Source organism: Diabrotica undecimpunctata, chromosome 9, assembly GCF_040954645.1.
Source record: "Diabrotica undecimpunctata isolate CICGRU chromosome 9, icDiaUnde3, whole genome shotgun sequence".
NCBI classification, from domain to species: domain Eukaryota; kingdom Metazoa; phylum Arthropoda; class Insecta; order Coleoptera; family Chrysomelidae; genus Diabrotica; species Diabrotica undecimpunctata.
In genome coordinates this window covers 134,800,738-134,826,618 of record NC_092811.1, presented here as the reverse complement: position 1 = coordinate 134,826,618, position 25,881 = coordinate 134,800,738, and the positions used below count along the sequence as shown (strand labels likewise).

The window sequence follows — 25,881 nt, the reverse complement described above, 5'->3', positions numbered from 1 at the left end:
TTTAATATAATTTCGTTTATTTGATTTCTGCATTTTTTTGGTTGTTTCTGGGTTTGAGTTTGCATTGAAGTTTATTCTTCATAATGTTGCTTTATGAATTATTGTTTTGATCTCTACACTTTTGTCCATAGTTTTAATTCTTGTTCGTTCTGTACGAAGTTATTTAACTGTTCTTTTTTCTTGTATCTTCTTTCAGTTCGTAATGGTGGTGCTAACGGTGTTGGCATTGCAATCAGATCAATTTTGTCCAGGACCTTTTAGACAGGTTATCAATTAATTTATGGATTTTAGTGACAAATAAAAAGCAGTTTAACGACAAATTGTTTATTAAAATTAATAAGTAAAACAGAAACATGAATACATGTATTACTTGCATTTAAATTACTTTATTTACACAAGTTTTTATACTCCGAGCAGAGGAGTGGAATAAACGTGTTGGTGTACTGTACAACACTACATTATATCGTGAATGAATTCTTAATACTCATCTTCCAACAGGGTGACAATGTAACGTTAAAAATCTAAAAACACGTAAATTGCAAAATTGTTACATAAATAGTGTAGTCACAGTCATAGTACCGAGACAACGACAAAAATATCAACTAGATACATCTAGAACGTAAATGTGGTTCTAAAGGTTTTTGTTTAGTGGTTTTTCGGTTATTTTAAATATCTCTTTTACAACAATTAACAAATTTATTTTGCATTTTGGACTTACAAAACGCGAAACGAATTTGCTTTTGGTTTATTTTCAAGAAATATCTAAAAAATTCTAAAAACTAAATAGATGATTTTTGTTCTTGTCTTCAGAAAGGTACCCAAACATTTATAAACAATGAAAAAGTACAGTTGTTCTTAAATATGCACATAGTAAATTTTGCAATATATTTATATAGTAACAACCATATATAAGAAACGCAAAACAAACACCATTACACGTCATATTTGCACGTGTTGCCAAATTTTAATTCTGGAAGGAATTCTGTAAAAAAACAAGTACTGTCACAGAATATGTAAAAAATATAATAAATTTTGTAAAACACAACACTTACGGTGTCAAAATAGATGAATACTGCAAGGTACATGTAATGAAACTGCACTCTGGGTTTTATTAAAAAAAACAGACTAATTTTTATGATTTCACGGATCAGAAAGAAAGATCTACAAAAAAGAATTGACTACAAATGAATTTTTTTTTTCAATTAATGAATTTTTCATTAATTACTTTTCTTTCTCTTAAATAATTGTCAGTACCTACATTTTTGATACATACATTACATTATATCCTTTTAAAATTTGCTACAGCTCCAAAAAATATAACAATACTTAACTACATTTTGTTGACATTTAGTTAATTTGAGAATTGAATTCTTGTTGTTTGGCAACAACGCTTGTTCACACTTAATTGTGACATCTCTGATACTGTACATGCAACGATAGTTGTTTTGCTTTTATTATAATATGAAACGAGATTCCCTGAATGTTTTTTGTTTTGTACTTGAAATTCCTGAGTCATATACACACCTAATTAAGCTAGTAGGTATATTTTATTATACAAGATACAAAAACTATGTTATTATAATATTTTGTACTAGTTAATGTAAAGCACATCGCTTACCTTAACTTTAATGAGGTAGATTTTGTATTTGTACTGACTTTTTCAACAGTTAGTGAATCATATACGAATATAACAGGCAACAATTAGTTCCAACATTATTCGAGCGCCTATATTTACAGGATGGTTTGTTGGTAAAGCATTTTATATTGTAAATAATAGAGATGACGGATGTTAGTGCGGATTATGACATCATTCAAGAAATTTTTGTTAGGAATATGTATCATTTCATGAGCTGAATAGGTGTTTTTATTTTCCTGCAATGTATGTTGCATAACATACATGACTGTAGAACTATAATGTGTACGTAATGTTTAACATTGTGCTAATTATTTTAAGAGTAGGTAATACTAAAAACAACTGTTTGACATTTAAGATTATGCTGCTGAACATTTAAATTTGTATGCTGCTTATGGTTGGTGCGAATTTGGAGCTGCTGAGCAGAAACGATTAAGTAAAGGAGGCGTAAATAAAATGGGTGGAAAGGCGGACGAAAAGAGGAGGGATAATGAAGGAAATGGAGGAGATACGGAAAACAAATAAAAATCAAATATAAGTTTGTCATCCGCATATTCAAACCTGTAGATGCCATAATTCGCAAAAAAACCCATGATCTCTAACTCTTTGCTATCATTAACAACAATTTACATAAAAAAGGACCGTTCATTTATAAAATTGGCTTAATTACAGCTAAGTCCTCAAAAAAATAACTAACTTCAATGACAAACCCCACTTACGAGTTTTTATCTACTTCCATTAGAAAAATCAAAACGAAACATTACTCCTTCCCTAATTTTCTTTACTTACCACTTAAATTTAGGGACCAGTCACTTTGTAGACGTTTCCGATCATTTTGTTAATACAAAAATCTAAATTTCATCAGCCACAGCCATAAAATGATTTTTTCTACCATTGTTTTATGTACATTTGCTTTACCAACTAGGTTTTTTTATACATGCTGGGTCGACCCGCGTTCATACATCAAAAACGGTCTCAGAAACATTTTGGTGATATACACGCCACATTGTGCTTGGATTTTCATACATAGTGAAGTAAAATATAGAGTCCTAACATTAAATTGGTCAACAAACAACTATTTAGGATACGAAATGAGCATTTGAATAATGATAGGGGTGATTTCGCAAAATCAATTTCTATTTTAGGATGAAAAGAGATTCTGTTTTTAAATTAACATTTGATATACCATCCTTCTCGTCTGGCGTAATATTTCACATCTTCAAGGAACTCTTCCTGGTGTTTTTATGATTTGAAATCCACTTTATATTAAAAAGTGAATTAGAAGAACAAAAATAATGTTATAGGAGAATGAATAAAAGCAAGAGGAAGAGGTTTCGAAGGATAAGAAAGAATAAGGAGCACCAGGAATATTATACAATGATTTCGTATTAACAAGCAGCTTGTCTTGGATTTTTTTATGTTTTGAAATTTTCTGTTTGTTAAAAAGGGATATAGGAGGACAAAAATAGTGGTCAGAGGAGGAAGAAAAGAAGAACGGATATCGTGAATAAGAGTGACAGGTTGCGAAGGGCGAGAAGAAGGATCGAGAGCTTGAAGAGGAGTACCAGGAGTGTGAAGGAGACAAAAACAGAGGATGAAAACAAAGATTATGAGAAGAATCATGGAATAAACTGATATATAAAAGAGAAAACATTAAACGTAACCTCTAGAAAAATATTTCACCTCATCAGGAAACTCCTTCCGGATTTTTTTATGTTCCGAACTGATTCTTTATGTTGCAAAGGAAGTATAAGAAGGAGAAATAGGTTGAGAACATGGATAACATGAAAAGGAATACCAAGAGTGGGAAAAAAATTAAGACAGTGATGAAAGTGTGGTGCATGGACCATTGAAGGAGATCCCCACAGAAGGAAGTCGTCCTGGATTTTATTATGTTCTAATATGTTATTCATGTTGGAAAAGAAATTAAGAGAAGGCAGAGGATACTAGGAGGACGAACAAAGGAGGAGAGACTAGGTAAGGAAGGGTAGGATGTGAATGGAGAGCGTAAAAAGGAGGAATATGTTGAGAGGAATGATGAGAAAGAAGGAGGCGGAGTACTAGAAGTGTGAAGAGGACTAAGACCATGATCAAGACAAACACCAGCAAAAAATAGAGACCGATGACCGAAATGAGGGGAAATTGCTTCACGGAAACTTGAAAAAATCATAACATTTTAATGATCAGATTGTTATAGCGCAGAAATTTTATTTTTTAAGAATGAAACTGAAGACTTTTTGTTGTGTATTAACAATATGGAGAACGAAATTCGAATTTAAAATCAGTATTAACGATAAATACATGTTTTTTCCATAGCTGATTGAAGATGTTTATGCATTAGACTTCAATGAGTAACATCCACAACTTTTGTGACTTAAAGGATGGTTTTCAAAAGTTCAAGATGCTTAACTAAATGTTATTATAAACATTATATATTGCTGTGAAGATTACTTCACTTAATTTTTGCGTATCTTCTGGAATATTATTTTAAAACGATTAACTTTGTTTTGTGATAATTTTCAATGTTTCAAAATTTCTTTTTGTATTTTCAAATTTGAAGTTTAACTATAAATAAATATATTTGGTGCATTATGACACATTTTTAAAATGCTCATTCATGTTTATAACATAAAATGATTTTTTTTTGTTTGCACCTTTGGAGGTAATAGATTTTGTTTAAATATTAAAAATTGGGACACGTATCTGGCAGGATTATTACTCAAAATACACAAACTTTCAACATTTTGGCTTATACGAGGGTCACACTAATAGCATTATGTTGACTTTATGACAGTCGAACACTTTACCTACAAATTTTATCCTAAAAATTGTCAAAATTATCCCAAAATAGAAAAATTTAGAAAATAGAACGCAAAAACGTGTATATACGAGACATTTAATGCATTCTTCATGAATTTTTAACAAAATAATTGTATAGTCAATTGAATACAGTCAGATATGTAGATGATACAATAATAATAATAGCGAAAATTTGGAATTAGACGCTATAGCAAATCCTGATAGTTTTTGATGTCAACATCAAGAAAAATAAATTTTTTTGCTATTTTCATAAAGAATACATTAATGTTTTTCATTTATTGTGACCGAAAGTGACAAAATAATAACAGTTTTATGTTCTTTCACGTGCCAGCTAAAACATTGTCGAGCCCTGTCTCATATTTCATATAAATCGAAATTATTCGTCAATTTAAAGTACCCATGTTCGCTGAAACTTAACCTAAAAGCATTAAAAAGAAATTTTTATAACCTAATTTTTTCAAAAACATCGAACCCTGATGCCTCAGAATATACATATCTGTATATCTTAAAGATAAATAACAAAATTACCCGTTATAGTGTATCATCTATATTATAAATTATTCGTAGTCCATCGATCTTGCAATGCAAAGAAGAAATATCACCCATGAAATAAATATAATTACAATAAACTCTCGAATGGATTGCAAGATCAATTTAGTTCACATTTATACTCCTTAAAACTAAACAATGAGTTCTGTAAAATATGTATAAAGTTCGGTAATGAAACCATACGATCAACTTCGTTAATAAACAAACAAAATAATAATAATATACATCTATAATTGAACGTCCCTTTATAGATTCATTGTAAACGAATTTTTTTTTAATTCATTAATAACGAAAATTTGAAATTCCAACAAAATAATACATGTCTTTCCAAAAGTTTACCGTATAGTTTCAAAAATACCGCCGTAACAAAGTGAAAATTGTAAATTCTGATATAAATAACTTAAAATCCCTGAGTTGAGTTAAACATCCTGATTCTGTCTTGGCAGTGATGACATAACAAACTAATCTATTTTTGCAAGACTTATTTATAAAAAAATAAGACAAAATATAATCAGACCAGATTCAAAAAAATTATGGCCAGATTCATTAATATTGCGTATCTGAATCAACGAAATAATTAGTTTCACACCATTGCCGAGCTAATTTCGCCATGTTGTTTGCTGGATTTAACATTGTCGCGTGTTAGATTCAACAAAATCGAATGCCGAATTTTATACTCAACAAAATCTCGAACCAGCTTTATTACTGACTTGTTACATTCAATAAGTTATCAATAAGGTTCACCACAATTGCGGAGAATATTCACCAAACCGTACAATAACACTATCGCAGGCTAGATTCTACAAGATTCCGGATTGGATTCAACTGTGGATATGATTCAACAAAATTGTGTATCATATTCAGCAATATCGTGGGCCGCATTCGGCGAAGTCGAGGATACAACGCCATTGCAGAACTGATTGAACCACGTCGTCTGCCGGATTCAGCATTACGCGTGCAAGATTCAACAAAATCGCATGTTGAATCCTATACTCAACAAAAACTCGAACCAGTTTTATTACTGACTTGTTTGATTTAATAAGTTATGGATAAGATTGACCACAATTGCGGAGAATATTCAATAAACCGTACAATAACACTATCGCAGGCTAGATTCTACAAGATTCCGAATTGGATTTAACTGTGGATATGATTCAACAAAACTGTGTATCATATTTAGCAATATCGTTTGCCGGATCTGGCAAAGTTCTGGATACAACGCCATTGCGCAGTCAATTCAACCACATTCAACAAAATCGTGGAGCAAATTAAAAAAAGTCGCTGGTCTGATTCGACTACATCTCGTATCTGATTCAGATTTAGGAAAATGGCGAGCTTGATTTACCGAAGACGCGGAGAACAATTTGTTTTAATAGATTAGTTTGTATGACTATTTCTGACTGTTTGGAAGCAACATGGTAAAAAATATATGCAACATATTGAAATAAATAACCTTTACCTGAGAATTATGATTTGTACTATTTCTCTTAACTATTATTAAAGATGAGACAACGTTATGTAACTATTACGAATATATTTAGTGAACAAATTCTTACCTATAAAAAATAAATTAGTGTCATGTTTAATATGAGGTAGATGTGTAACTTAAATATTGTGCCCTTGCGAGAAAAGTGACTGAAACTCAAAAATAAATGGTATTTGAGTCGATAGTATCTTGAATGATATAAAATTCTATACATTATTTAACGATTGAGGTGGACATACTCAGAAAATAATTTTTTGAGGTTCGCCTCTTTTTTCGCAAGTTTACAATATGTATACATAGGTATATTGGTATATATAAGAAAACCCGTATTTGTATATTATGTAGTATAAAATACTGCATTATGAGGTAGTTTATTATTACTATTATTATATATTTGAATCTATTTTCTGTAATAATGACTAGTATGTACTATATACTTAATATCGACTTCGGCTGACCTGATCTGTTGATGGCATTTTTAAGAACTTAGTATTTGCTATGGAAGTATATCACGTTACATCTTCAACAAAAACGGTTTGAAATACTTGACAAGTTCTAATAAATTCCTTCAACATAAATAATGGAAATGGAAAACTATTTGAGCTAAAGGATAACGACCCAAACAACAATAACCAACATCTCTTTAAATAACGCCAAATAAGACTCGGCTCTTGATGCTCGATTTTTAGGTATCATACATGTGATATTTTGTAGTGATCTTCAAGCTTAACAACATGATTTTTGATCGACCCGTAATTCAACCGTTACACCTTCTTTCTATTAAGACATCGAAAAGTCAAACGCGACCTTAAGGTGATTTTTTGAATAATAACGTTACACTTACTGTAATTTAAAGCATCGAGTAAGTCAAACAAGGTACTTAAATTGATTTTTCAACTATCCGTCAAGTAACCGCGACATTTACTTGATTTTTAACCGACCCGCAAGTCAAATACGGCTTTAAAATGATTTCTTGAATAACCCGTAACACAATTTTTAAAGTTATTTTAGGTTAAAGCACTTATGTGCATAATTTTTAAGAGACTCGTAAGACAAATACGATTTTCAGTTCATTTTTAATGACCCGTAAGTCAAAAGCGGCATTTAATTGATTTTTAAGCTATCCACAAGTCAAAAGTGACCTTACATTTATTTTTAACCACCCATAAGGCAAAGAAGACACTTACTTAATTTATTAAGAGACCCGCAAAACAAATAAGATCTTAAATTGAATATTTAAACGACCCGTAGGCGAAGCGTTAAATTTATTGCTGTTTAAAGCATTGAATAAATCAAATGTGGCACTGAAATGGATTTTTCAACTATCCGTCAGCTAAACGGGGCATTTACATGATTTTTAAGTGAACAAACACGAACTTAAATTAATTTTTGAGCGACCCGTAACCAAAGCGTCACACGTACTTTAATTTAAAGCACCGAGTGATTCAAACGAAAGATTAGGAGCCACTCATTGATTTTTTAACTATCCGTCAGCTGATAGCGACGTTTACTTGATTTTTGACTGACCCGCAAGTCAAAGCCGACATTAAATCGATTTTTTTAACGACATGTAAGTCAAAAGCAGCTTTAAATGGATATTTTTAATGATTAACAAGCCAAATGGGACATTAAATTGAGTATTTATCGGTCCGCAAGTCACATTTGGTTCTTACTTGATTTTGTAGTGGCTTTTGCGATCTTAAATTAATTTTTTTAAGGACCCATAAGCCAAATGGGACACATACTGCATTTTTAAGAGCCTCGCAAGACAAATACGATTCTCAACTGATTTTTTAAACGACCCGCAAGTCAAACGCAACATTAAATTGATTTTTTTTAATGACCCATAAGTCAAAGATCAGATTTTCTAACGGCCCGTAAACCAAATTTGACAATAACTCAATTTTTAAGCCACAAGTCATACGCGACCTTAAATTGATATTTTAATAGCCCTTGAAGCAATAATGACCTTTGATTGAATTGTGCTTAAGCCAATGGCGATTTTAAATTGATTTTTTTAATGATTCGCAAGCCAAACTAGACTTATAGTTGATTATTTATCGGCCCTCAAGCCATATTTAATTCTTACTTGATGTTTTAGTGGATTTTAATTTAAACTCGACATTGAATTGATTTTTTTAACCATTTATAAGCCAAATCGGACTCTTGCCAAATTTTTAAGGAACCGTCAAGTCAAAGGCGATCTTAAATTGATTTTTTTATCTACCCGTGAGTCAAAGTTTAAATTTTCTAACGGCCTATAAACCAAACTCGACCATTGAACCAATAATGGACTTTGATTGATAACGACATTTACGTTCTGCAAAAGTACCTAAACTGTCAAAATTTAATCGGTTTTTTGATAGGTTTTAACAATTTTTTTATGTTGTTTTGTAATATTTACAGCCTCTTATAAGATAGAGATATTGACCATGTTGTAAGAGCCGTTACAACTGAATACTTAAAAACCTGAGCTAGTTTCACTATTGTAAATGTGTCAAAAAGTTCAAAATATACAATAAGGAAAAAATATTCACACCCAAAAATTGTCCTTTCGCCTGAGTTCATAAAAAACTTAACTCTATTTTTATTGTTTTGCACTAATGACTAGCAAATACTAAAGATAAAAATCTGAGGCAGAGAAGTTACAAATTGAGGTAGACAGTTTTTAGCCGCGAGGGCTTCTTTGCAGTTCCTGCAAATTGGTTTAACATTAGTTTACAAAATGAACGACATATCTTTTCGTCCACTGGGAAACATAACCATTTTAAATGATATATAATAAGTACAACAAAAAATCTACAATAAAAAATAACAAAATAAAAAAATCTTGAAACGGTAGTTAACATATTTATGTACACTGTGAGAAGGAAATAACAAAATGGACATATTTCTTAAATATTTTTCGGTTAAACCTTTTTCCTTTTTCCAAGTTTGACCTATCCGTGACTTTACCGTTTCTTAATATAAGTTTAGTGGATTTATTCATAGTGTATGGATATTGCAGGAATTTCAGACTACCAACTGAATAAAACAAAAAAAATAGAAACTTTTTAATTGTGTAGACGTGATGAAACGTATCTTAAAACTTAAAAGAAATCAATAAATTTTAAATCTTCATTAATAATTATCAGAGATAGACCTTTTTGTCTAAGGGATATTCAAATGCATCCAACAAATGTTTGGTGTCGATTTTTGTCTGGAGGAATCACCAAACGATACTTCTTCTAAAATCTTATCTATCTCGTTTTGCAGGACGTCACAGAATATTACAACATTGATTTTGTTGTTTAATGAACTATTTAAATGTGTTTTTAATGGAAGTACTACTGACCCTGGACTACAGTGATTTCTTATTGCGAAATTAGCTTTTGTGTGATGATAGTTGTTGTGTTAGTGTATCTATGGTTGCCTACCATATAGGGACAGGAGGATATGAGAAGTATTAGTATAATAAGGTTAGGTTATGATTCTGAGCGAGAACTACAGTACATTCAACGAACTTACACCTCTAAACGATTAACGGAATTCGCAGAAAACCTTTATATTTACATTTATACATTGATTATTAGCCAAATAAACCATAATATTTAAAATTCCATTAGAATTTTTGCTTCTCCTTTTATACAAATGAACTATAACTGATAATACAGGCAAAAATATTCTAAACAAAGTAATTAAAAAGATTATGGAGAACTCCGGTGCAGTTTACCGTGCCTTTTACTACAACAAAAGATTTTCTGCGAATTCCATTAATCGTTTAGAGGTGTAAGTTGGTCGAATGTACTGTAATAGCCTCCTTCTGTGTAAATATGAAATGTTGAAATGCACTTCAAATGTTTTCATTTAAGTAAAGCTAATTTGGTAATAGGATAGTACTGTAGATATAGTAATAACCCCAGGTGGTAGAATACCAGATAATATACTCAGTCAAAGAGAAGTCTAGATATAAAAAGGGTATGGATTATGTTATAGTTAACTTAAAAGAACTTGAATTAAAGAAGTTAATCGAAATAGTACACTATGGAGCTGTTATTCAGCTTTCCTTTCGTTTAAAACTGCTAACCGACAAATTAGGTCGATTAATCTAAAGTTTATTATATGTAGAGGCTCCGAACGAAGATACGGTTCTGAAAATGACTATAAAGTGAGTCGAAAACTAGACATACACCAAAATGACGTATTTATACAAGAACTGCAGTACTTTCGGGGTTTTATTTTACTGATCAACAGTTTTTACTATTAAAGGCAAAAAAATTATTTTTTTTTGTAGATATTACTCAGCAAAATTAAATATATGAGCTGGACGTGTATTTTCGTGATACTATTAAGGTACGCGAATAAATGTACCCAGATGTACATCGAGTTTGTGTTGCTTTGTTATCTCGTTGAAACAAAGAATTTAAAAACTTTGCGTTATCATATAAACACCTTTAAACATCCTTAAAAGTAACGGTTACCCTGAAATTCCTTTAATATTTTATACAAAGTACTTATCTGTTACGACATCAATAGCAGCAAATGCTCGTGGGTGACAACAACCCTAAATCTTTCTCTCCAAATAATATTTAACATCAGATCTCAAGCAGTTGTCGTATACTAAAGGCGATAACCAACTTAAGGATTATGGTTATGGACCTGCTGCTGCTGCTGCTGTTGCTGCTGCTGTTGATTTTGCTGGTACGCCTTTAAACTTAATTCGGTTTTGTGTTCTCTTGCTATATGCCTTCTCACAGTGTTGTTACGCGTGAATGTCCGCGAGCAGAATGGACACGGTACCCGTATGCCTTGATGTCTTTGTCGGATGTGTGCCCTCAAGTTTGTTTCGTAGCCATACAATCTCTCGCAAAAAGGACACTTCAATTTTTTTCCTATAAAAGATTTAAGAATATTTTTAGAGCTGTTAATAAAGATATTAAAAAAACTCACCGTCCGCTGTGTTCACAGTTCCAGCCTTGCAATTCATCTTTCCAGCGACTGTACTCCAAATGTTCGCCTGTATAAGATCTGTATCCCTGTCATGATTGTAGTTCGTTTGAGACCCGATAATAGAACCATTGGCAGATGTTGTATTATTGAGCAAGTTGCCGGTATTACCATTCCCGTTTCCTGCTGTACTACTGGGCGACTCGTCTTGTTGCATTGCAGGTTCCATCTTCTTTCTTAAATCTACGAGGTAGAAAATAAATATATCAGAAAGTAGGCAACACAAGCATACTGGAAAATGTATTGGGTGTTATCTATATTTGCACTAAAGGGGTGATCGATATACCGCGGTTTTAAATAATGTCGGTTTTACTCGCGGCTCGTTGGTTCTGATCGACTAGCGAGCAAAAAATCGTGTTTGAATGAGAATTGAAGCAATACATCTTGCTTGAAGTCTGAAGTTCTGTGTTATCTCGTTATAGCACACCGCGAAATAAAGAAAAAAAAAGTGAAGACATCTTAGACTTTGGGATAAAAATTAGATAGACAAAAAAGGAACGAATTGTCTCACACAAACTTAATTCAATCACGAGCCAGACTCGTCGGTATTGCAATAATACACTGGCGAGCTTTACCGACGTGCCATAAAACCGAGGTCTTACTCGCCTAATTCGAAAATTATTTTAAGGACAGATAGGATAAAAGATTTGGATAACTGGTAGAAAATATTCAAAATAATTAATTAACAAGCAATTTTCACATCTGCAGATGATGATGGAAAACCCAAAGTTGGAAAGAATGGAAGTTTTGGAAACTTTAAATTAATATTAATGGATATTTGAGATATTGACAATTTATGTTTCTTATTAACTACGAATAAAAGTTGTTGAGTGGATACTTACCCTCAGGACAACCCGGATCCTGAAACCTATCTAAAGTATTGCTTTCTGGACATATTAAAGCGGTTGCAGGGTCCGGGTCGAATCTGCTCTCCGGAGGACTATCCCCTCCCGGTTGGCTGGGTAAATTCGATAAAGAAGAAGACGGCCTGTAGGCGCACATCTGACCCGGGGATCCCGGTCTTCCTACAGCTTTACTTCCGTCTCGAAGCACTGAAACTCTGTTGTCTTGCATTAGATCGCTTGGACTACGCAGAGGCCTCTTCATGGCATTGTCTCCGTACGGAGCTCCTGGAGTCGCCATCCGTGGTTCGTATGGGCGATAGTGATGTGGGTGCATGTAAGGAGACATCGTTGGCGAATAACTTGGGGACGGGCTGGACTGGTGGTGTGAGGTGTTGGATACTGGTGTGTCGATTTCTTCTTTTGGTACCTTAAACATAAATTACTTTTAAGTCTTTCGATATAGATGTAAGATACCGTAATTGAGATGGAACATGGAAACCCACAAATATAGGGCTCGCCTTGTCACCAAGCTAAATGACACGACAGTAACGGTATGACATTATCAATTTTGTTAACCTTTCAGTAGACGCAGCTTGTCTAGAAGACTAGTGGTAGTCTATGACGGTCAATTCTAAAGCCAATCGGAAGCAGTCGAGTGATAGGTACATTTATCGACTGTGTATCATGGCATTGTTGATGCTCGAACTGTAAGTTTGTACTTTGTAAAACCTGTACAGTGGACCGTGTGCGTCTAGAGAAGTAATAGAATTTTGTGACTTGTAAGTAATTGTTTTAGAATAAAACTTTATTTTTCAGACATTATGGATTATGAAAAAGAGCAAAAAAGATTGTTAGCACTTTTTGAAGAAGTTTCGATGGGTGATGAGTATGATGATGAAGAGGAATCGGGAGAAGAAGATCATGTAGAAGAAAACTTGGATGGAAGCGAAAAGGAACAGGAAAATGAGGAACTAGATGATGAGACAGATTTTGCCATTGGTCCATAGTTTTTGGGCAAAGATAATAAAACAAAATGGGCTAAGCATATTGCGTCTAAAAACGCCAGAACTCGAAGTGAAAATATGGTTCTGCAGCTACCGGGTTCAAAACAATGTGTCAGACAGAAAACCGATATTTTAGATATATGGAACAATTTATTTGATACTGATATGTTGCAAATAATTGTTGATGGGACCAATACAAAAATAGAAGCAGAAAAGCAGAAGTTCAGTCGCGATCGAGACATATACCCAACAAACATTGATGAAATTCGTGCCCTTTTAGGTCTCTTATATCTTGCAGGTGTAAGAAGGGCAAGTCACCTTAATACAACAGACGATTTGTATTAAGTGGAACGAAAATCAGAAAAAATGTTTCTCTCATTCGCTTGGAGGCTTTTAGAGGACGGTGCTCGTTCCACCAGTACTTACCAAGCAAACCCAATAGATACGATATAAAAATATTTGCCTGTCTGATGCGGAGTTCTTTTATACCAGTAACATGGAAGTATATATTGGCAAAAATCAAGTGGGTGATCCATACTATCTAGACACAAGTACCAAGGCAGTAGCGGAACGGACCTGTCAACATCTCTACGAATCTAAGACAAATGTTACCACCGACAATTGGTACACCAGCGTTGATCTTGGTATAAGCTTGAACGAAAATGGTTTAACTCTCTTGGGAACAATAAAAGTAAATAAAAGAGAAATTCCTGCATATTCCTCTAACAATCAAGGACGATCTATCGGCTCTAGTACATTTGAGTTTGGTTTAAGAGAAACACTAGTGTCATATAAACAAAAAAAAAGTTCTGTTATATTCCACTATGCACAATGGGGACGACGTTAATCCTGTAACTGAAAAACCGGAAATCATATTAGCATATAACAGCACAAAAAGTGGTATTGATATCGTAGATAAATTGTAGTAGAAGATTGTGGCCTATGGTTGTTTGGTACAGCCTTTTAAATGTTACGGTAATATATTCTTTTGTTATTTACAATTGTATCATTCCAAATTCCAGAAAGACCGGCGAGAAGTTTTGACAAATTTAGCATTTAGCCTTATGTACAACCACCAGAAGAATGGAAGCCAAAATGTCTATATACCTAAGACAATAAGGATTCGACTAAAGGAGATCTGTCATTTGAATGAAGATGTCGTGCCAGTTCAAAGAACTCCTGGAGCAATATAGAGGTGTGGTGACTGTGGATGGAAAAAGAATCGAAACACGAAATATTTTTGTTCGTTTTGTGAAAAGTATCTTTGTTTGGAACATGTAAATCCAATTTGCAATGACTAACAATATTCCGGTTTAATTTTATTATGTTTTTGGTCATCTCATATTTTTTATGATAAGTCTTATTGAAATAATGTCAATAATATTAAATAATGTCAAAAAAACTACAAACAATAGATTATTTTATTGAAATTTAAATAAAATGCATCCAGGGGACTATTTTTATGACCTGTGTAGTAGACCCTCTGCGACTACTGATACACAAAATTAAACTGCTTCTACTGAAAAGTTAAGAATGAGAAATACATAAAAAATGTTGCAAAAAGTGTGGTCTTATTTGTCGAAGAAAAGAATTAGTATAATTTGCACTCGAATGAACATTTGACGTATCATCTTTGATCAAAATTGAGATTTATAATATTTTACTATACTCGAAATTTTACACGAAATTTATTTATTTTTGCAATTTGTCACATTCAATCATTTTAAAATTGCCAATTTATACGACTATACCCTATAAATTATGATTTGTCTAGCACTATTTAAGCAGCTTTCATAACACATAGCTATTTTAAAATCAAGCAAAACATTAAGATTACCAGTACACATCCACGAGTAAGATAAGTTGCCTACTTCTGGCGCTGTGATGTAGTTAAAAGGAGGCCATCTTTTTATTTTATTTGAACAAAATACATCAATTTGTTAATTTATATAGTTATAAAGCTCTTGAATAGTTATCAACAACACATAAAAAGACCTGCTCATTCACAAAACTGTAACTATTTTTTAGTAAATCTTTGTTGATAAAAAAAAAGAATTGAATTCTGTAATCTACTTAAAATTAGGCAAGAATATACCTAAATATATAAATAGTGTTGCTTCCTCGATATACCTATAGCTATTAGTACATGAAATTAGGTATACTCACTTTAATATGTTTTCCTGGCGAATCTGTTCCCGAGTCCATAGGCGTTATATTATGACTCTGAGCAACAGCAAGTTTCTCGTGTTCGATACTCAACCCCTTTACCTGCAAACATTCCGCAGCTTTTAAAAAACTAGACAGGGAATCCTGCGAAACGTGAACTTCCCCCTTGTACATGAATTCTAAGAGGGCCGACATGTTTGTGGCTGACGTGTTATCCAAAATCACCAGGAGGTTCTGGTGCAGGGGGGCGGTTTCGAACAAATCCGCGAGATGTTTGCTACACGCCGCAAGTATGAGTTTGTGAGCCTTGAATGTTACTCCTAAAACAAATAATGCGGATTAAACTACAAGTTGGTAGTATAGTTAATTAATTATATATTATAGTTGTTTTCAGTTTGTGTAGGAATAGCCTTAGGCATAGACGTACCTACTAAATTATTGTTGGCAACGTACACGCGGTTTAAAAACTAAAAATTCCTCAGACCCTCTTGACAATATAGTTAAGAAAATCCCCAATATTTCTTAAATCACACACTTCGTCAAAGAAAAAAAAATAAACCACCCGAAAAAATCAATAACCGCTTAGATAAAAGGTCATGAATTTTATTTCAAACAATATACTTATTTCTGTATTAATGAAATATAATTTTGAGATTATTCAATGGTCCGTTCTTTGGAGATTATTAACCCTTTATTGCATACTGTTGCAGAAGTACAACATAACGAATTATACCTCCTATCATTCTGTGCGTTTACGATGACATGCTTTAAAGCTTGGTGCGATATTCCTACAACATGCTCATTCACTGATTCACTGCTGAACAATATCGGCACGCGCATTTCACAAATAAAAATGAACCGAGTTGACATTTAGCAGTTATATCTAACCTCAAAAAAAATCATTACTTTCGAGTTGCAATTTTAATTACAGAAATCGTTACAGATTTTAGAAATCAAATCTCTAACGACTGGACTAATATACCTTGACAATTTCAAGTTATAAATGACATTTCACTTTTTCGTTATTTTATGTAAAATAGATTGTCTTTTGATTACCTCTTAGCTATGCTTCCTACTATATAAAAATGTGGTCCTACAAAATTGCCAGTTATTAAAAATAGTCGTTGTTTTTACCCAAGTAAACGTTTTTATGTCAAACATCATTAAATTTGCATTTATTTAAATTTACCAGCTAATGTGTGTGTGTATTTTATAACGAATACTTGGTATTAGGTTTATTGTTTTTGGCATAAAACTTGATTTTGTAACTTTTTAAGGTGTGTATCTCAAATTAAACGTTTAAAATATGATTATTAATGAATGAAAGTTGAACGAATAGTAATGCAAGTGAAATTGAAGAAATTAAACATGAAATAAAAACGTATTGAAAAATGGGGCACACAAATATGGGGAAAAACGTACGTTAAACGTTATAGCAGGGTGGTTTTGGAGATTTTTAGCAAATAATTTGACTATTTGCCCATAATAGTTAGTTTGGTGTGAATATGTATATGTATATGTATATGTATATATGTATATAGACTTTAAACAAGCTTTTGATAGTGTGAAAAGAGACAGAATGCTGAAAGACCTTTGTAATCTAGGTATACCTAAGAAATACATCAGCCTCATAAAAATGACGTTGCAGGGTTCAAAAGCCGCAATCAGAGTAGATGGAGAACTGACTCCCCTGTTTAACATCAACATGGGAGTAAGACAGGGAGATGCCATATCAACCATGCTATTCAACCTAGTTCTTGAGGCAGTCATCAGAAAAACCAATATAACCGGCCATATAAACACCAAATCAGTACAAATTACTGCATATGCAGACGATGTAGCCATCATTAGTAGGAATAAGCCACGACTAATGGAAGTGTTCAAACAAATTGATCCTGAAGCAAGAAAAAGAGGTCTCAAAATAAACGAAGTATATGACAGTCAAAAGAATAACTAACAATGAAAATAATATCACAATAGACAACTATACTATCGAACGAGTGGATGCCTTTACATATCTCGGCACAGAAATCAATCAGAAGAACTCCGTAAGTAGCGAAATTAATGCACGTATTTCCAGCGGGAATCGTACATACTATGCTAATAAAAGATTGATGACATCGAAATTATTAGACAAAAGAACCAAAATGACTATCTACAGAACACTGACTAGACCCGTAGTAACCTATGGATGTGAAACTTGGGTAATGACGAAAAAAGATGAAGCCCAACTCAGGACATTCGAGAGAAAAATACTGAGGAAAGTATATGGCCCGGTACAAGAGGAAGATGGCACATGGAGAATCAGGAGAAACGACGAGGTTAATGAGTTAAATGAAGGTTATGACATGACATTGTAAGATTTGTGAAAAGTCAAAGACTGTCATGGCTGCGACATGTGCAGAGACAAAACGATGCAAAAACAACAAAGAAAATGTTACAATGGAAGCCCATAGGAAGGCGAAAAAAAGGAAGGCCCAAAACGTGAAAGACGACCTGAAAACAATGAATATAAGACAATGGAGAAGAAGGGCACAAGAGAGATCTGAATGGAAGGACACAGCCAGACAGGCAAAGACCCATCCAGGGTTATGATGCCAAAAGAAGAAGAAGAAGTTAGTTTGGCGTCGAAACACCGTTTTAAGTGAAGTATTTAAAAGTATATACAATATGGGTATTTAATATATACAGGGGGAACGAAAAGTGTGTCTAAAATTGACTGTATAATAGATTGCGGATTCTAGATTCCAAAGGCGTCGTTTCGCTTCGTGGCCCATTAATACTATGACTCGAAAGATCTTTTATATAAACCTTACATTTATGATTGACTCAAAAAGATTTAGACTTTTAAGACGTCTATTATCGACGCCAAAAATATTCGGCTAATATTGGATATTCGGCCTATTCGGCTACTTTTTCAAATATTCATTATTCGGCCGAATACTGAATATAGCACCTAATCATGGAAAATTCAATAATATTATGTAATTTTAAATACAAATGATTAATACTAAAATCTACCAAGAGTAAGTTGTGATGAATGAAAACAATTTTTTCAGCATTTGAAAATATTTGCGAATTTTGTCAAGACTGGATGCGCTTTTGCGTTTTCTGACTACCACGTGTAAGGGTCTGCCGTTAGATTTAGGCGAATAGTTTTCAAATACCAATCACATTTGGTACAGAACTTTTCTCTGCATCATCATCATTTTGCATATTGTCAGTAGCGAATTTCACAAAACAGTTTCAAAAAGTATCGCATATTTCCATTATTTTATTTTTATCAATGTCATTTTCTTTTCTTACGAAGTGGAGGAAAATCATCGGTACTGCTTAACTCATCACAACTTTTTTCAGAGCTATTAACATATCTTGTCGAACTTCTTCGTCTAGCCATTCACGTTCACATCTGAACATAAGCCTCTTCAAGTCTTCCTTTCCATTGTTTTTTATTGTACGCTAATTGTAGCCAATTTTTCCCGGCAGTCCTTTTCAGATCATCTGTCCATCTCATAGGAGGTCTGCCTCTGGGTCTTTTGTGTTGGTATGGTCTCCAGGTTAAAATTGATCTGTGCCATTTGTTTAGATCGCTCCTAGCTACATGTCCAGCGTATTCTCATTTCAACTTTAATGATTTTTGCACCACATCGGTGACTTTGGTTTTCTGTCTTATCCATGTGTTTGTTTTCTTGTCCTTAAGTGATATACCTAGCATTGCTCTTTCCATCGCGTGTTGAGTGACTCTAAGTATATTTATATTCTTTTTTGTGGTTGTCCATGTTTGTGCCGCATAAGTTAATATCGGAATAATGCATGCATCAAAAACTTTAGATCTAAGATGTAATTGAATGACGATGTAATTCAATTACATCAATTACATCTTGTCGAACTTAAAAAAGGTTTAAAGAGTTTAATGCATCGTTCTATTAATTAACTCCCACTGAAAGGGTGTTAAATTATTTAAAGATTCGTGATGTGGACAAAGGGACAGCTCGCTTTTACTCGAATAATCGCTCCATTAAATAATAGGTACTCTTCCAGTGTGTGCTTGCATCTTAACCAGTTGGCGGTTTGGCAGGTTAAAAGTTCTTCACAAACTGATTTCAACTTTTGTTGTGCTATACCAGAGTCGTTAAAATGGGCAACAATTCGTCTCAGAGCACCTATCCTCCGTGTTATTTCTGTTTGAGACTTTAGCGATTATTCAATATTTCGTTGTAATGAATCGATAAAACACTTTCTAGAATCATATTTCGAGTCTCGTATGGTATGGTTCTATGGAAAAATTAATGGATCTTAATTTGAAGAATATTCCATCTTCCTGCAATAGCAATTAGATCTTTTGCGATAATGGTACCAGTATGTGAGCCAGCAAACGACTTCATCGGTAAAATACCTTGTTCAAGAATAAACTCTGGAGATATTCCGTGCCAAGTGACACTCATAAAGCTCTCGTTATTGTACACACATCTTTTACCGAAATGCACACATCATTTGCTGAATATTCATCCCTCCTACCAAGAGCGTATCCGAATCTTCGATATTCGGCCAAATTATTATTGGCGGCATCTCTAATCTCTACTAACTATCCTTTTCGAAGCTACATCACGGAAAAATAAATCTGATTCGATAAAACTAGTATTGTTTCATAGTAGTTCCTTCTTCAGAGTATCAGCAATTATTTTATGCCTTGGCAAATATCACAAAATTACATTGTTGTACATCCAATTTTTATTTTTTCCGTTATTCGATCTTTCTCATGCCTCTTACTTATTTTTCTATTAGGTGTGCGTTGCTTCTCCTAGTATGCATTTCTTGTTTTGTTAAAGTTTTTGGATCTTACTATTTTGCTGTTTGAAATATTTTGTCTTCCAGTGCTTAACTATGTTTGTGTTGTGTTTTTTGAGTCTACATTAGTGTCTTCTAATTTGCTTTTCCATTTATCCCATTGCATTCATAGATGACTCTTTGTAGATGTCCCCTACAGTTCTAATGGGTGTTTTTTACAGGTATAGAACTTTGAAATGGAATTAAACAAACATGATTTTTTTAAATTGATAAGAAATTGAATTTATTCGAAGGATAATCTTTTGGCATTATCGGCAATAACGTTGTGAGTGTTGTACTCCAATTGGTCAATCATTTCAGGTTTGTCGGCGTAGACTAGCGACTTCACATATCGCCAGAGAAAATAGTCTAGCGGTGTTAAGTCACACGATCTTGGAGGCTACGATATTGAACGCTTCCTTCAATAAATCAATTGTGACAGGAGCTGTGTGACATATTTGCGCCGTCTTGTTGAAACCACAGCTCCTACACATCATGGCTGTTCAATTAAGGAATGAAAAAGTCAGTAGTGGCTTTCGCCTTTTCATTGTAGTAGTAATGTAAGTTTTTTGGTGGCCGAAGCCGTTTTTTAAGTTTTTTGTAATTTTTTTTGAGAGTCTGAAAAGTAATATCATTAGTCATTATAAATTGCCAATGATATGTGCTGGGTTGTCTTCTGTTGATAGAGCTACGATGTTCTAGACTTTATATGTTGGTCAGGATTTGCTGTTTTGGTCTTTGGTGCCTCCATCGGTGGAACGCACCATATCTTATTATATGTCGCAATATCGGGCTTAGGTGTTTCTCTAGTTTAGCAAACTTTGTTCTGGCTTTTTCTTTCATCGTGTCTGTCACCCTTTCTTGTTTCAGTTCTCTGAACAGGAAAATGTTTAGAAACATATTTCTTCAATGGTGTAGACGATGCCATTTTCTGTATGTAATGGGGAGATGGATTTCTATCGTTCCTTAATGTTCTTTGAAATTTCCAAATATTTTGCATATTTGGATCCATTTCTTGTACATAGTCCCACCTTCGGATTCTGTGTTCTGCCAATGCCGTTTTCACTTCTCTGTTTGGACGGGTTGCTCTGGTTTTGTCTTTCTGGTTTTTGTTTTTCTCTAATCATGTCTTTTGTTTCCTGGTTTATATCTCTAAACATACCCACGTGTATTTCTAAGTCTTCTTTAGCAGTGCTGTTTCTTGTTGTTGATTCCAATACTCACAAGTCTTTTGTAGTTTGACCACTTTGTTTTCTTTCTTTTTCTTGTTGTTGTGCTGTTTTCTTGTGTTGCTAACTTATATTTCTGTACCTTTCAAAACGCCCATTATATATTAGATTTCTTTATCTGATAATTTCAAGACCATGGCGGATCTGTTTTGAGGTGGATGTAAGAGGTAGCATTAGGATTTTTAATGTCGGTCTATTCTTGTAGATATCTCATACAGATTCGTCTTGCAGAAGATACAGCTGGTATTTTTCCTATTCCTCGATTTCTTCCTTCTCTTCATTCTTTGTCTGCTTAGTCCTGTCTTATATATTTACTTCCTAAGAAACTTATGCGATTCTTAGTGATAAGACTGTATACCTGTTCAGATTATGTAGGTACTCCCATTATTAATTTATCAAAATTACTTGAAACAAGAACATTTTAAATAATTTTAGAAGTCTTTGTCACTAGTTTATGACATTACATTTTGGATTATTAGCTTTGCTATTAATAATCTCTAACTTTTAGTATAGTGAAAATCTATTCAAAGAAAAAAAAACGAAGATAATAAAATTTACTACATTGCAGTAACAATTATATAAATCTGTACATAATAACGATAAAATTTCTCAATGAACCGCGCCTGGAGTATTGTTTTTAGATTCAGATAACTTCAGTGTGCCTAATATCTTCCACCATCAGCCGCTCGAGTCGACACTAGTAGATACATTTTTATTTTTGTTATGCACTTGACCTACTGACACGAATTCATCAAGCTATGCACTTTGTGTATCTCGAAATAGATATTACCGACTCTTGGCTAATGTTTATATATTTACTTTTGTGTTGCGATACAAAATATATTTATCTTAACATACTCAATAAATGAAAAGTTTGGATGGTATTTATTGATGTAATCCTTTTATTTACTCGTTTAGATAAAAAAAACATAATTTATACGGGAAATTAGATAATTAGGAGTAAACAAGAATTTTTAAAATAAAATTTGAGAAAAATGTGATAATTGCATATCGGGAATTTATGATTAAAAATACTGGTACTATTCAAATGCTTGAAGCTTTTAATAGTTGCTTGAATTTTACTGGGGAAGACGAAGTCGATGAGGATGCCAGGAACTGCCTGGGAACGCGTTCATAGAAAAGAACAGCGGTAAATCGAGATGATTGGAGCAGCTTGTTGAAGGAGGCCAAGGCCTGATTTGGGCTGTAGTGCCATTGGATGGATGGATTGAATTCTACTGATATATTCTGCTATCTTCTTCGCACTCTGTTTTATAGTATTCTTAGTAATGAATGGGTGGCCATTCCTCTCCAGTCTTTTACATTCTTTAATATTTCCGGTATTTTTTCGTTTTGATATTTTCAGCAATCCTTCTAAGATATTACATTTTCATAGCTGTTATTTTTGTTTCGCGTTTTTTTCTGTAATCTCCATGCTTCACTTGCATGTGTAATAGATGCGATAACTTGTATCACAAATATAAGTTTAACTGTGGTATTTATTTTTTTCCTTCCGAGTATTGTTTAGTTTTTATTGCATATATGTGTAAAGTCTATTTTTACACCATTAGAAATTATGTTCTCTAAGCATGTGTTTCTACGTACTATCTCCTATTTATTATGTTTTATTTTGATTGTTTAATTATATGTTTTGTTTTATTATTTACTAATATTATCTTATTCTTCTCTTCGTTGATTTACATCTTCATAGTTTGCATTTCTTCCATCCAAATGTCTGTCAGTCCCTTTAGTTTTCTGCCAGTATATTCAGATTTTCGTGGCTGTCTGTTAAAAAAAACTAAGTCGTTAATGCATCCTTTGGTTGTTTGTTAGCCAAAGTGAGGGTAGCCAGAAATGGCGACAGATTGGTCAGTGGCAGCTGGCTGGAAAGATTTGCTGATGACACTACACTTATAGCAGCAAATGAGCAAGAAATGTTTAATCTCCTGCGAAGAGTTGAGTAGGAAAGCAATAAAGTTGGTCTGAAAATCAATAAAGCTAACACAAAAATAATGGTTCTGTGAAGCAAACGATGGTAACTGTGAAGCAGAAGTTCGGAGATTGGTATCGGAGCAGTATTGGTATGGCAAAACAAGCGATGAGTCGCCTAATTGGAAAGATCAAAATATCAAGATGAGACTGGTGAATACCCTTGCATTATCAATATTTCGCGGCAAAGCGGCAGAAAATTGATGCCTTTGAGATTTGGTGCTGGAGAAGAATGCTGCGCATACCTTGGACAGCTCATAGGACAAACGTTTCCATTCTAAACCAACTCGAGATAAAAAAAACTGTCCACAATATGTCTGCAACGTATTCTGCAATTTTTCTGACACGTGGTTTTCAGAGGTGACGATAGTTTGGAGAGATTAATTTTTTTTAAAAACGTTCCGGAGAGAAGATCAAGAGGACGATCACCAGAGAGAGAGAGAGAGAGAAAGAGAGAGATAGAGAGAGAGGGAGAGAGAGAGATGGTTGTTTGTCGAATAACTAATTGAAGTACAAAAAATCGACTGCAGGAAACATATGTTAAAGATGTCCATAATTAAAACAACTGTTGTTTTCCTGGCCGGTTTAGTGTCACGAAAAAACCTTATTTCCCTGGTCTATATCTCCAGATTGGTTTTGCAATTGAACACTCCGAATCACAGACGATTAAGACTCCTCTACACATAATAAGAAATATGGCTACCAAGTTCCTATTTATGATATTTGACTTTGTCCAATTTAATGTTGATTGTAGTTCTTCTGTTCTTCATAAAATCCTATGACTTTACTTCTTGTGTTCCATGCACTGGTGCATAAATTTATATTATATTGACTCTTCTTTCCAACTTTAATTCTATTTAATATTCTTGAGTTTATGGGTTCAAATTGAATTATTTAGTTGTTTAATTCCTCTTTTAATATCAATTCCACTCGTTTCTTTACTTTATGTGGTGCTTAAGAAGAGAACAACATAAATGTTAAATTTGTGGGACCAAAGTGTGAATTAGATTAATTTTCCACTCACTGTAGGTAATAAAATCTACCAAAGAACTACAGAATGCTACAGAAAGGAAAAATCTCAAAGCAGAAACAGCAGGGAAAATGCGAAGAATCTAGAATACACTTTAAACTTTACATATGATAAAGCAGTGATTACACAAGGCTTTGAAAATCTGAGGTAGATGATGATGAAACTTCAAACTTCATAAAAACAAAATAGCTTACAAACTAGAACAGGGAAGAACGATTTACAGACAAATTAAAGAGTAAGACATTTAAGACAGAGAACATGGATAAAAAAATAACTGTGTGGAGACACATAGATAAAAGGAACAAAGATGGACCTAGAAGATCCTGGAGAAATAAAGTAGGGGAAATCATGTTAAATGTATCATCAAATATAGTTAATATAACCTTCAACGACTTAAAACGTATTAGCTTTACAGCATTAACAAAAAGCTTAGACCTTATTTACATACAATAGCTAGAACCTATAATCCCACGCATCATTTGTAATTTTTGTTTTTTTTTTGTTTCAAAAACATAAATTAACGGTCACGAAAATTATTTTCCAGGAGAAGATATTGTTTATCACTTTTAAGATTAGATTAGAATGTCTTGACACAATTTTTGGTATATTTAACCAGTTCACGTTTTTCAGTTACATAAAAATCCTTGGACGGCCACAAAACAAATTGATAACTGCGGTTTGATAAGAAATTTTGGTAGACCAATTAATTTGTTTAAATTTCGTAGCATACCTTTTTGATTCAGCGGGTTAGATTATATATAGACTAATTCAGCGTTCTTCACCTGTACATCTTCATAGAAAATAAATGTAAATATAGGATATTGTGAACAGCACCGAGCTGAATGTGTTACAACATTCTTATTAATTTTAGTAATATCGATATTTAATATATAAATAATAAATACAAAAACTTACCATCACAAAACAGCGTGACGTCTGCCAAAGTTTCAGACTTGAATAAGTTGCTAAAAGACGTAGCTAAATTCGATCCAAAACTGTTCCATTTCAAACAAAACTGCTGTTGCTGCGAGTCCATTTCAACGCCGGAATGAAACAAATTATGAGCTGCAACAAAAATAAAACAGTCCGTTAAAAAAACGAGTATGTTTTTCTTAAGATTAGTTTTTTGGAGATGGTTAATTGTATCGATAATTGATTTTGTAGAACATTGGTTCGTTATAAATGCATAAAATTTTATGTATACAAATAAATACAAAGATATTAATTCAAACAATTTATATTAATAAAATCATTAATCGTTTATTACAAAACTACAAAATTATGTAAACTTAAATACTAACAAAATAAAAATTAAAT

General features: G+C 33.2%; 1 protein-coding gene across 3 annotated transcripts in view; it reads right to left on the bottom strand.

The window, feature by feature from the left end:
- Positions 1–308: 308 nt before the first annotated feature.
- Positions 309–25,881, bottom strand: part of chinmo (Chronologically inappropriate morphogenesis) — a 165,827-nt gene continuing 140,254 nt past the window's right edge. For all 3 annotated transcript variants that reach the window (XM_072545401.1, XM_072545399.1, XM_072545400.1), the window contains exons 2-6: positions 25,480–25,629; positions 15,490–15,809; positions 12,317–12,746; positions 11,418–11,657; positions 309–11,359 (exon numbers count right to left, since the gene is read on the bottom strand). In XM_072545401.1, coding sequence (XP_072401502.1) covers positions 11,106–11,359; positions 11,418–11,657; positions 12,317–12,746; positions 15,490–15,809; positions 25,480–25,600 — 1,365 coding nt within the window. In that variant the 5' untranslated portion in view covers positions 25,601–25,629 and the 3' untranslated portion in view covers positions 309–11,105. The remainder of the gene's footprint in view (positions 11,360–11,417; positions 11,658–12,316; positions 12,747–15,489; positions 15,810–25,479; positions 25,630–25,881) is intronic.